General features: G+C 45.7%; 1 protein-coding gene across 1 annotated transcript in view; it reads left to right on the top strand.

The window, feature by feature from the left end:
* The window catches only part of IGDCC3 (immunoglobulin superfamily DCC subclass member 3), a 112,637-nt gene that overhangs the window by 71,013 nt on the left and 28,321 nt on the right, over positions 1-13,303 (top strand). Inside the window, exons 3-6 of the mRNA XM_081171117.1 lie at positions 1,834-1,978; positions 4,872-5,002; positions 8,475-8,612; positions 11,168-11,326. Coding sequence (XP_081027243.1) covers positions 1,834-1,978; positions 4,872-5,002; positions 8,475-8,612; positions 11,168-11,326 — 573 coding nt within the window. The remainder of the gene's footprint in view (positions 1-1,833; positions 1,979-4,871; positions 5,003-8,474; positions 8,613-11,167; positions 11,327-13,303) is intronic.

Here is a 13,303-nt window from a genome sequence, read left to right as displayed (position 1 = left end):
CATAATTTAATAAAATGCTCTCAGATGGCATTAAAATCCAGTTGAAACCAGGGGTTTTTTTGGTGTTTTTTTCCTGTTGTTAAAAGACGGAGAGGAACAACAGTGGATCCCTTAAAAGCACAATCAGCATGTTGTATTTTCTAAACCCTCCCTATTTAGTGAGCTGAAGCTTATGACAGAGGGGCGTGAGAGGAGGGTGATATGGCCCATGTTTAATGTATGAAGCGGAATAAGAAGTCTCCCATCTGTCGGAGCCCAATGGGAGTCTGGAGATGAATGATGGATCCTTCCTGACATGTCTTTGGTTCTTTCCCTTAAAGAGATGCACATGTATTATCTTTGATGTGTGTTGAAGGAAGGAGATTGAGGTGTGTGTGTGTGTGTTAATGTGCAGCCAGGAGGCATTTTGTGTTAAGGGGAGGCTGGCAGGGGGGCGAGGATAAGGCACAGTTTAAAGATGGGCTTTTTGGTTTTGGAGTTACGAGCACGGATGGAAATATCCTGGAAAAGGATATTGTGGATTTGGAAAAGGTTCAGGGAAAAGAGCAACCAGAATGATCAAGGAGATGGAGCGACTTCGCCATGAGGTTGCAACGTTTGGGGCTTTTCAGCTTAGGGGAAAATTGAGCAACAGGAGACATCATAGTGATGCATGAATTGATGTGTGGTGTAGAGAAAGTGGATAGAAACCAGTTTCCCCCCTCCTTCTCTCATCATATTTGAACTTGAAGCTGAATGTTGAAGGACTGAGAGCAAACGAAAGAACTCATTTGCACACCACGTTGTTAAACTGTGGAACTCACTCCCGCAGTAGGCCGTAATGGCCACCAACTTGGAACAGCTTTAAATGAGGATTAGACAAATTCTTGGAGGAGGAGAGGACTGCTAGCCATGATTGCTATGCTCTTCCTCCATAGTTGGAGGCAGTAATGCTTCTGCGAATCACAAGAGGTGAAATTGCTCTTGTGATTGATTCCTGCTTGCTGGCTTCTCACTGTTGGGGCGGTGTGAGAACAGGTTGCTGGACTTATGGGCCATTGGCCTGATCCAGCAGGCTCTTTTTATGTTCCATGTCCTGGCCCCAGAGCAGGAATATTCCTGAGAATCTCCATAGCAGGAATCCCTGAGGAGATTTAGCTGTTGGTAACATCTGGAGGGTAGTAACTTGGCAAAGATGGACATAGGCTGCATTTTTTGGATTGCTCTTGACAGTAGCTGTGCCAGAATTTGAAATACAGAATTAACTTTCAGTTCGCATTTCTTTGTGCAGAGAATATTGATCTGATTCGTAGAGATCTTTCCTGTTCTACTTAATTCAAGAGGCTTCTGGAAGCTTCTCTGTGTGAAGGAAACAAGCAGAAGGTTCATTATATTTGGGTTATTCCTTCAGAGAAGCTGAGTAAAGCTGGCTTAAACTGATTCTGTTATCTCTTTCAGTCAAGGTCATGCTGACTATAAAAGTAGGGTCAGAAGGAGCCTAGGTTTCACTTTCTCTTTCTATCTCTCTTCCTTCTGGTATGGTGTTCTGTACATGGTTAGGGTTAAGGTTTAGACTTATTGTAAGTTTAAGTTAAGTCTGTTGCAGTTGGATTTCTTATGGACGGTGCCAATCCTGAATGTATTGGATTTGTGACCATTATGCCCATTTGCCTTCAGTAGCAGTAAAGCTCTGCTGGATGAAATACAATTGCCTCTGATCTATTTTTTGGGAATCCTACAAAGTTTTTACTCTGCTAACTATACATTGAAGTTCTGCTCTGGATCTGGAGTAGAATTCGACAACATCTCCCCCCACGTTTTCCTTTCAGCTTTTCCCTTCCTTTTCCCTTTCAGCCATGTCTGACTTCCACATCCACCCCCAGAGTGCAGTGGTGGAAGAAGGCGGCGTGGCCAGGTTTCAGTGCCAGATCCATGGCTTGCCAGAGCCTGTGATCATGTGGCAGAAGAACCATCTCCCCATCAATACAGAAAACGACAGGTAAGGACAGTGGGTCCAGTTCCCTCCAAACAGGGCTGCGAGTGCTGCAGGAGGGGTGTTTTTCAAACTCTGCACTATTCAGAAACACCTTGCAGGTGGAAAGTTCTTCATATTTACTGCGGAACCCGTCGTTTATTTATATCACAAGATTTATATACTGCTTGATTGTAATGAAGCCTCAAGGTGGTTTACAAAAAGGATAAAACAACTGAATTCTCAGTAAAATAAATGCAGTTAGAAACAGCTATCAAAAGTATCCCAAAATTAATTGAAATTCACAATAAACTGAAATCCAGATTAAAACACATGCCGACATTCTCCATGTCTGGATAGGCTTGCCTGGACAAAAATGTTCCCAGCAGGTGCTCAAAAGGGTACAGTGAAGGCATTTGCCTGGCGTCAATCAGCAGGGAGTTCCAAAGTGGGGCTGCTGCCACACTAAAATATAGATTTCTTAAAACCCTTCCAAGCAGTTGGGGCCAACTGGGGGAGGTAGATCCAATTAGTCTGGTCCTTGACCTCAAAGGGGGCCTCCGATTTAGACACCCATTAATCTTTTGGCATCTGATAAGCTTCACAACTTTTTTTCATGTGCATTGGATCAAAATGTGACAAAACCCTCTCAGCTTAGAGCTACAAATTTATGCAAGTGAGAGATGTGATTTGTTAAAAGGGATTTCTTTTTGTTACCTGTTAATAGATTTTAAAGAGTTAAAATTAAAATGTTCATGAAAACCAATAGAAATATATTTGGTGGCACAAGATTAGACCCTGATGAATGTATCCTCTCAGATCAGCTGATTATATAAACAAACCACTCACCCTTGTTCTCTTTTTTTGGAGGGAGTTGTGCCTTATTTTGTTTTCATGGGTTGCCCTTTAAATGTTTTTTTTAGTGTAGCTAGGGTCCCCAAAAACTGGAAGTGAGATGAGCCTCTCTGGACCCATGGCAAGGCCTGGATGCAGCAGAGGATTCTGGGAAATGTTTTTGGGAACCCTGTGCTTGCCATTGCCTGGACAGATTGGACCTCAACACTGAAGTGAGACTGTGCTCCAGAACATGCCTGGCATCCCCCCCTGTTGCCGAGCCTTTCAAGAAAATACTGTGGTTGGCAAGCTGACTTTCAGGGCAGATAGACAGCTATAACTGATCTGGCAAACCCCTGATAAGCTTCTCCGAAGCTGCAGGCTTTGAAAACCAGTGTTCCAGAATAATAGCAGCGCTAAGCTTGATATTATAAATAAGCAAGGGAACTTTCCAATTCATAACCTACCTTCATTCACCTGTCCCCCAACCAATCGCAGAGGCAATTAAACTGGTCAGTGAAAAACATCCCATGATAATCCCACGGTGTGTGTCTGCGCATTTGAAATGAAGCTGATTCGGGGCAGAGAAAAAGAAGGAACGTCTTTGTGCAGCACAAAGTGGAATTTGCTCTCCAAAGAGGCAGCGACATTCACCGAACTGGATGGCTTGAAAAGGGGGTTAAGACCATTCCCTGAAGGAGAATTAGTCCACAATGGCTATGTTCTGCCTCCCCTGTCAGAGGCAGCAAGCCTCTTGAATGCCCATCGCTGGGAATCGCAGGTGACAGGCAGTGCTGTGGTGCTCAGGTCTTGCCTACAGGCTTCCCATGGGTTTGCTGCCACGAGAACAGAATGCTGGACTAGATGAGACTTCCACCTGATCTGGCAAGGCTCTTTTTGTGTTCATAGAATCAAGTGTCCTCATTCGATGCACTTTCGCAGAACAAATTTTGCAATTCAGGTTTGTGTTTGTTGGCTTGGTATGGCTGCAGGCTCGCACCATTGCCAGCTTGCCTTTTCCCCACTTACCACAAATCAATGAGGATTATTCATTCCTTAGTTATTTGTTAATTTTTCAATCCATTTATTTCCACCACCCCCAATCATGGGTGTATCCAAGGGGGGGGAGCAGGGAGGGCAGCTGCCCCCCCAAATCAGTAAAAACACATAGCTAATTGAGGTTCTGCCCCACCCTAAAAAATATCTGGCTACGCCCATGCCCCAAATTGATTGCTTTATAGCAGTGCCTTCAAAGTAGCTTGCAAATATTAAAATGTTGCTGCTGCTGTTGTTCACCTGTCCTTTACCCTTAAGGTTCCAGGGCAGTTCATAGCAATTAAAATACAATATTAAAAACAATTCAAATAGTTCATAGACATAAGGTGGATCCTAAAAATATACATATTGGGTGTCAAAAGCCAGAGTAAAGAGCTGCATCTATAAAATACATACACAGATGCATAGAGTATCATCAGAACAATCCGTTTTTCATTCGGCTAATGCTTACCACATACAAAAAAATAGTATTTTAGTTCAGTTCTGAAGGGGAAAAACTATTTACTTCCATCAACTGAATACTGAAATGCTAGAAAAGCAGAGAATCATAAAACCATCTATGAGATCAGGCATACCATGTGATTGTTCATCTCTTTCTTTCGCTGATCATTTTGTCAGTATGCCCCTCAAGCAACTGCTTGGAAGCAGAGTTCAATCTGGCCTGCATATGCAGGCGAATAGCGGGCAGGATGCTGAGGTGGCAGAATGGACCACAGCACTACATTCTGCAGGTGTTGGACGCCAACTCTGAATGGTCTACCATGTGAAAACAAAATAAAATAAATCCCCTTGCAGTCAGAAAACTAACATAACAGTGTACTTTGCTGGATGTGCTAGATTTCTACTTGCAAGGAGCCTTAACAAAAACATAAGGAGGAATTCAAAACATCACCAGCCACCTGCAGTTTGGAGTGGCATACTTTGCCCCCTCATTCTGGAGCAGGCCTTTACCCTTCTAAATACCCATGTACCCACTACTCTGCTGAAACCCCCCTCATTTTCTTTCCCTTGCTTTTTCCTGCTCCTTTAGGTACACGCTGTTGCCTAAAGGTGTTTTGCAGATTACTGGACTGCGAGCTGAAGACACTGGGATCTTCCACTGTGTTGCCACCAACATTGCCAATGTGAAGTTCAGCAGGGGAGCCAGGCTCACTGTGTCAGGTTGGTGTGTTTGTGGGACGGGGGGGGAGGGGCAGAAGCAGGTGGTACGTCCCACTTATTTCCTACCAGGCCAGCCTAGTAATGCGACTCATTTGGCTGCAGTTAAGACCGGTGCTTAGAATGGTGTTGGATGCCATGTGCTGGCTGGGACTGTTGAGAATGCAAAACACCTGGAGGGCACCGGTTAGGGGACTACTGAGAAGATAGAGCTTACCTTCACAAAGCCCCCCCCTTTTTTACCCTCCCTGCCCGCTGTGCCCACTGTGCTTGTCAACCTGTCAAAAGTCTTGAAACAACAACCGTGTCCGGATTCTGCAGTGCAGGTGCATAGAGCTGTTTTGCCAGGGGCAAGCAGTAGATGGTTGACATTCCTTGAACACATTGCTCCGTAAAGCCGGCTGCTTCTCAGCAGGGGATGTGAAATTCTGCAGCCAGAATCCTACCCATGAGCCCTGAATTTGTGCAAAGTACTTTGATGGAAATTAGTGGAATAGAGAGGAGAAGGAAGTAAAGTGGTTGGGTTGGCCCATCTTTTCTCATGCCCAAACACTGCAGACTGGTGGGACCAGAAGGCCACTCCTCTGCAGAACCCAACAGTCCTGGCTCCTGCTCAGCACACATAGGCAAAGGCTCCTAATGTACAAGTAAGAAAGATACCTTAATTCGGGCAAGTAAAAAGTACAGGTTCAGCAGCAGACACAGAGTCCCGGAGTTCAGTCTATTTAGGGTAAAGGGACCCCTGACCATTAGGTCCAGTCATGACCGACTCTGGGGTTGCGGCGCTCATCTCGCTTTATTGGCCGAGGGAGCCAGCGTACAGCTTCCAGGTCATGTGGCCAGCATGACTAAGCCACTTCTGGCGAACCAGAGCAGCACACGGAAACCCCGTTTACCTTCCTGCCAGAGCAGTACCGATTTATCTACTTGCACTTTGACGTGCTTTGGAACTGCTAGGTTGGCAGGAGGAGGGACCGAGCAACGGGCGCTCACCCCCTCGTGGGGATTCGAACCTCCGACCTTCTGATGAGCAAGTCCTAGGCTCTGTGGTTTAACCCACAGCGCCACCCGCATCCTACTATTTAGAACAGGGTATTTAGAACTGGCCAAAAGCAATGGAAATGTCCCACCACTTTCTGCATCCTGCCCACCAAGCTTTTAAAGATGATGCACGACATGCTCCCTCATGAGACTCTCCCCCTTTGCAGGAATGTTGGGCTTGCAAATGTGCTCTCTTTCTGAACCCCCAAGACCCTTGGCTAGTGCCCAACCTGACCAACTCTTGGTCCTGAGCCTGGCAGGATGCTAAATAGGCCTTCCTTGGTCTGGCCCTATTCTCCAAAGGGACACATTACCTTCTGGCACCCTCTTGAAAGCTGCTTTCCCCATCAAGTCCCACCTCCCTTGAGCCTTGACACCCACTTAGCAAATGGCTGTTCACACCTGCTTACCAACATGTCCTGGAGGAGGAATGAGTCAAACTTCCATCTCTGGTCTGCGGCAAAGCTGACCTCTGGGCAAAAGCGGCATTCCTTTCATGCCTTTGTGGCCATGGCTGGCACTGCTTGCTTTTTGGTGATGAGCAGAACCTGACCAAGCAAGCAGCTCTCCCAACAGCTTAATCTTAGAGCTAAGGTGATCCCAAGGGGAGTTGTCCAGGGCGGCAAGTGAATTGGTGTCAGGGGAGAGGGACCTACCTCAGTGATAGAACATCTGCTTTGCATACAGAAGGACCCAGGTTCAATCCTTGATGTCTCCAGATAGGAGTTGGAAAAAAGTCTTACCTGAATCCTTGGAGAGCTGCTATCAGTCAGGGCTGAGCTAGTTGGTCTGACCCAGTATAAGGCAGCATGCAGTGTAGGATTTAGAGGGCATAGGAAGACTTATTTATTTACTTATTTACTTACTTACTTACTTACTTAAGATAAAGGTAAAGAGGACCCCTGACCATTAGGTCCAGTTGTGACCGACTCTGGGGTTGCGGCGCTCATCTCGCTTTATTGGCCAAGGGAGCCAGCGTACAGCTTCCAGGTCATGTGGCCAGCATGACTAAGCCACTTCTGGCGAACCAGAGCAGCGCACGGAAATGCTGTTTACCTTCCCGCCAGAGCGGTACCTATTTATCTACTTGCACTTTGACGTGCTTTGGAACTGCTAGGTTGGCAGGAGAAGGGACCGAGCAATGGGAGCTCACCCCGTTGCGGGGATTCAAATCTCTGACCTTCTGATCGGCAAGTCCTAGGCTCTGTGGTTTAACCCACAGCGCCACCCGCGTCCCTTACTTACTTACTTACTTACTTACTTACTTACTTACTTACTTATTGCATTTAAACACCACCTTTGTCTTCCAAGGATCTAAAAGGTGGTTACATGGTTCTTCCTTCCCATTTCATCACCTTAACAACCCTATGAGGTAGGTTAGGCTAAGAGATGGGATGTTGAGTGGCCCAGAGTCACTCACTGAGCTTCATGGCTGAGTGGGGATTCAAACCCTGCCCTCCCCACATCCCAGTCCAACACTAACCATTATTATCCCACACTGGCTCTTTTAAAAGATTGTAAAAGAGTCGTGCCTTGTGGCTTTACCGTGGAACCCTTGTGGACATCTGCGCACGGGAGCCAAGCCTAGTGAACTAGGGGGTTGTGGGTGTTTCAGCTTCCAGATCATTGCTGTTTTAGGGTGGGATTGAATCACATCCCAGCAAATTCAGGTTGCCCAATTATAGTTGACTGGGAGGTCTTGTGCAACAAACCTGCTTCCCCAAATTATCAGGTTTTTTGCAGCGAGGAAAGCAACAGGGCAGTGCATTGAAAATTGTGGAATTACACTTGCTTTGATGCAAGGTTGTGCAACCTCCCCCACAAACAAATCAGAATCATTAAATAGCCAGTGTTGTCTAATTTCCCTGCTCAATGAACAGGTTGCCTGGAAGCGCCCCCTTCAGCTGTAGAAGGGGATAGCCTGATGCAGCATCTGCTCCTGTGACTGGCAGGCAGCATGAAGCTTCCTGATTGGCCAAGCCTGGTATAAATTCCAGGAGTCAGCCCCTTGTGCTCTTTCCTGGTCAAGAGAACCTCCTCCCTGCAGTATTTCAGCCTCTGCAGTGAGTGGGAAGGCAGGCAGGTTTGGGTCATGGCTGCCTTCTCATATGAACACTAGGAACTGCCTGCCATTGAGTCAGGCCATTGGCTCAACTAGTTCAGTACTGTGCCATAATGACCAGCAGAAGCACGCCATGGTTTCAGGCAGGGAACTCTCCCATCCCTACCTGGGGATCGAACCTGGGACCTTCTGCACGCAAACAGATCCTTTACCACTGAGCTGCGGCTCTGCTCTAGCCTTGACGTGACACAGCACTTCTGAAACCTTACACTCGGAGCACCTGCCCCAGCAGTGAGGTGTATATATACACATACAGATGCACCTTCTCGATTTCAGAATGTCTCATGTTAATGCTTGGTCTGCCATGCACAGGTTCTCATTCTCCCGTGTACAAGGATCCCATGATTCTCGTGGGACCAGAGAACCTGACCTTAACTGTGCACCAGACTGCCATCCTGGAATGCATTGCAACCGGAAACCCCAGGCCTATCGTCTCCTGGAGTCGACTTGGTAAGTGACCAGAGGTTACCCTCGTGTCAGAATCCATACACAAGAAAGGAGAGCTTTGCTATTACTTCAGTGCGGGCAAAGTTACCGTATTTTTCACTCTATAAGACACACTTTTCCCCTCCTAAAAAGTAAAGGGAAATGTGTGTGCATCTTATGGAGTGAATGCAGGCAGGAGGCTCTGCTCAGCGCTCCCTTTAAAGAGTGTGTGGAGCGTGTGCGCGGCTCTTGGGGGCTTTTCCCTGAGGAGGGAGAAGTGCCCTTCTCCCTCCTCGGGGAAAAGCCCCCAAGAGCCACACACACGCTCCACACACTCTTTAAAGGGAGCACGGCTCTTGGGGGAGCCTTCATCCCCCTGCCCGGGAGAGGCTGCCTGCGGCTAACGCATAAGCCAGGACAGCAAGAGGCTATCCCAGAAGCCAGATCCCTCTTGCTGTTCTGGCTTCTGGGATCCAGAATATTTTTTTTCTTGTTTTCCTCCACCAAAAACTAGGTGCGTCTTATGGTCTGGTGCATCTTATACAATGAAAAATACGGTACATACAGCATATTGTAGTTGCTACTAGGTAGGAATTTGGTTTGAGGGGATGAAGACCCTTGTGAGCTGGAAGAAGTTGCTAGTTTTGTGTGTAAAGCTGGTTGCGTTGGAAGGGACCCAGAGGGTCATCTAGTTCAACCCTCTGCAATGCTTTTGTCTTCTGTTTCTTGTGGTTTCTTCACACCCGCTTCTCTATGTCCCTGAAATGCAGGCCGCATACCCGTAATACATTTAAAGCACGTTGCTTCCCCCACGGAATCCTGGGAAATGTAGTTTACCTCTCACACAAGCATACAATTCTGAGCACCCTTAATAAACCACAGTTCCCAGGATTCTTTGAGGAAAGCCATGTTCCTTAAACGTAGCATAAACATGTTTCTCAGAACCAGCAGGATCAGATGTTCCTTGACTCTCCATAGGAGAGCGAATTCACCCTTTCATTTTCAGTGCTAAAGCTCTCTCTGCTAGTTAATGAGATTCTAGCTTCTAATCCCTCACGGCTGGTTGGTGAGCTATGGAGGCCCTGCTGATCCCAGGACTGCTGGAGCAGAGTGGGGTCACTGCCTCTGTCAACCATAGCCAAGCTTAGAAGCTTACACACACACACACACACACACACACACACACACACACACACACGCAAGGCCACATCAATGTGCTCTGTTGTGGTTTGCTGCCCTGACCACGGCAATGCAGCTTGCTTTAAATACCTTTTGGCACCTTGACTGCACCATACAAATATGAAACACCTTCTTTCTCTACAAATGCATTAAAAAACATATATTATGATGTATATATCTGAAGTTGAGAGAAGGAACTGCTGCAAAAGTTGTGAGAGGAAGATTGTAATTATTAAATGGACAACATTTTTGAAGGATGCTCTGAATTGCAAAAAGAACTTAATAGAAATGGAACCAGTAGTTAGGTTTCAGCGAAAGGCCTTCTTTTTTCCCCAGCCTGAGGGGTGCAATCTGCCATGGGCAACCTCCCAGGAACCACATTTATATAGGTTTAATATGAAAGAAAAATCTCCAAGAGGTGTATGAAACCCAGTATATAGAACCAGTCATATAACCAGTCATTGGCCATCGAGTCCAACCCCCTGCTTGGCAGGGGGTTGGACTCGATGGCCCTTGTGGTCTCTTCCAACTCTATGATTCTATGATTCTAAATTGTGTTTTTTTATGTTGTATTAATAGGCAGATATAGAAGCGCTCATCCTCACATCATTATAATAATAGGTAAAAGCATCCAGTGTGACCAAATTCAGTGGTCACGGTAAACCTGGGCATATGACTACACCTTTAAAATACAGGCAATGACCAATTTATGTGCGTCCAATGGATGTGCAACTGTGCATGCCTGGGTTGCGGCAATCCGGAAGTGGCCAGAAATGGGGGTGGAATGGGGGCAGGGCAAAAGGGGGTGGCGTGGGCTTACGCTCCTCTTGGGGAAAGAGGAGGAATATATGGCCTTGTGAAAACTGCAAAGTTTGGGAGAAGTATATAAAAAGTGAAAAACTGTTTATGCCTGAAGTACATTGATGCTTTGAAGATTGGTATCGTTGGCAAACGCTGTCTCTAAACAGTATTTATTGGAACTTAAGTTTGTGCCTTTATTATATTTGTTTATTTATCTTGAATCAGGAAGAATGTTACATACTTGCTGAGATTTGTACATATGAGTAATTCTCATATCTCAACAGCATAACGTAATGTACACTATTGTTGTTCATGTGGCATTCGAATAAAATTTATTAATGATTTTTTAAAAAAACACAACTGAAGTTGAAAGCTAAAATCTGTTCAGGGCTGTCTCGAAAGAGAGTTTGGGTTTGACATAAGGGAAGCATATCTCCTCATCCCATTTCTGGTCCCTTAGAGTGAGCCTGGCTGTTCTAGGGAAAATGGTGCCTTGCTAGATTAAGCGAGAGAGAGAGAGAGAGAGTTCCAGGCTCCTTCGCACCGTAAATACCAGACAGACCCAGGGTGCAATTTGCTCTTGTGTTTCTCCAACCCAGATGGCCGACCGATTGGCGTTGAAGGAATTCAGGTCCTTGGGACAGGAAACCTGATGATCTCTGACCTCACTGTGCAGCATTCTGGGATATACGTGTGTGCAGCCAATAAGCCTGGCACGAGGGTGAGGCGGACAGCCCAAGGAAGGTTGGTGGTGCAAGGTAAGCCAGTCAGGATCAGGATCCCTCAATTGCTAAGACACCAAATGGCTGTTTTCACAAGTGAAGCAAAGTGTAAATGGTGCCCTTGGATTTCCTTCAGCTAGAACAGAAGAGTGACATTGACTAGCATGTACACTCAGTTTTTTAAAAATGGTCTCTTTCACTTCCTATACTTCATTAGCAACATTTTACAAGTAGCGCATTTCAAATTAAGAGTGTTCCTGGGGTCACATGAAGAAATGTCCAGTGTCTGCTTCCTCATCATGAATGGATTTTTCATTTTTTAAAATAGTATAACTGTGTCCTGGAAATTTCCTCTTCTGATCACCTAAACAGGGTTGCAGCTGAAAATGTGGTGATAGTAACAAGGGAGTGATGAGGGAGCCTAAATGTATTTATTATTTTTGTTTTGTTGAAAAGATCGTTTATGTACCACTTATTAATCCTCAAAACCTCTAAGTAGTTTTGCACAAAATTAAAATTACTTATAAAAATAGCCAGTAAAAAACCTTAGCCTAAGATTTATTTTTCGAAATAAAATCAGTTTTAAAACCCACATTATAAAATAAAACTACACAGTAAAATTCGTGCCAAATTTACATGTCTGGGTAGGCTTGCTTTAAAGAAATGTTTGTGGCAGGTGGTGAAAATGTGCCTCCCTTCAATGTAAATGGGCAGGGAGTTCCAACATTCACGGGGTGCCAAAGTGAAAGATTGCTTGCTTGCAAGTGCAAGAGCAAACATTATGTGGCACTTGAAAAATGCCAGTTCCACAGACCAAAACAGTTAAGTGGGCAAGGTGATCCTTCATGAAAACTGTTCCCAAGCTGTTATATACTAAGCGTAACACCTTGAATTACACCTAGTAACAAATCAGTGGCCAGTGCAACTCTCTGAACAGAAGTCTAACACGCTGACAGGACCTCACTTTTGTCAGCAATCGTGTTGCAGCGTTCGGCACTGACTGCAATTTCAGGACCAAGTGCTGGGTCTCTTGCCCCATCCCTTAAACCTACAAGATTTGACTTGGCCAAATACCTTCAGCAGTCTGGCATTGTTCTGTTCTCTTTGACCAGAGAGCACTGAGGTTGATGTTCTGCAGAGCAATTGGATAGAAAAGGACAACCGAAATAACTGAGGTGAGGGAACGATATCGCTATGAAAAAAGCTTGCAGCATTTGGGACTTTTTAGGTTCAAGAAAAGGCAAATGAGGCATAACAGTTTGTTTGTTTTTTAAATCTTGCATGGCATGAAGAAAGCAGAGATAGAAAAGGTTTTCTCCCTCTCTCATAACGCTAGAACTCAGTCAGGGGCTGAGTCGAATGTTGGAAGATTCAGGACAAAATCTCAGATTAACTCAGATTAGGCAAATTTATGGATGAGAAAGGTACCAATGGCTACTGGCCATGATGACTGTTCTTTACCTCCACATTTAGAGCCAGTAATGTTTCTGAATACCAGTTTCTGGAAACCTCAGCGGGGGGTATATGCTACAGTGCTCAAATCCTGCTTGCAGGTTTATGACAGACCACTGTGAGAACAGGAGGCTGGACTAGATGGGCTTTTCTTATATTCTTAATGCTGTCTGCCCTTACCTCCTTCCTTCTGCCTATGTAAAGGGGCTAGAAGCTTAATTTTTCCCTTTTGTTTTGGGGAAAGGAAAAAAAAATGAAGCTGAAAATTTAGTGAGAGAGCTTAGTTCCACGCTCTCCTGTAGCTGCAGCCCTGTGACTAAACCCCTCTGCTGTGTGGCCTGTGCACCAGGGAAATGTGGGGGCTTTTCTCTCCCCCCACCAAAGGCAAAATCCTCCTAACTGCGGACCTGAAAAGCCATTTTTAATGACCTTGGCCAATGCTGCCCCAAAAGGACTTTCTCAAATGTTTGCTGTGCGTCCAGTCTCCATGGTGAAGTTTTTGCACAGAGAATGCCTTTTCCAGGGTTTGAGGAGGGATGGGGAGAGGAAAAGGGGAGCAAC

This window comes from Podarcis bocagei, assembly GCF_964188305.1.
Source record: "Podarcis bocagei genome assembly, chromosome: 14".
Lineage (NCBI taxonomy): Eukaryota > Metazoa > Chordata > Lepidosauria > Squamata > Lacertidae > Podarcis > Podarcis bocagei.
Note: the sequence above shows the minus strand (reverse complement) of the source record. Positions and strands in the feature narration are given on the sequence as shown.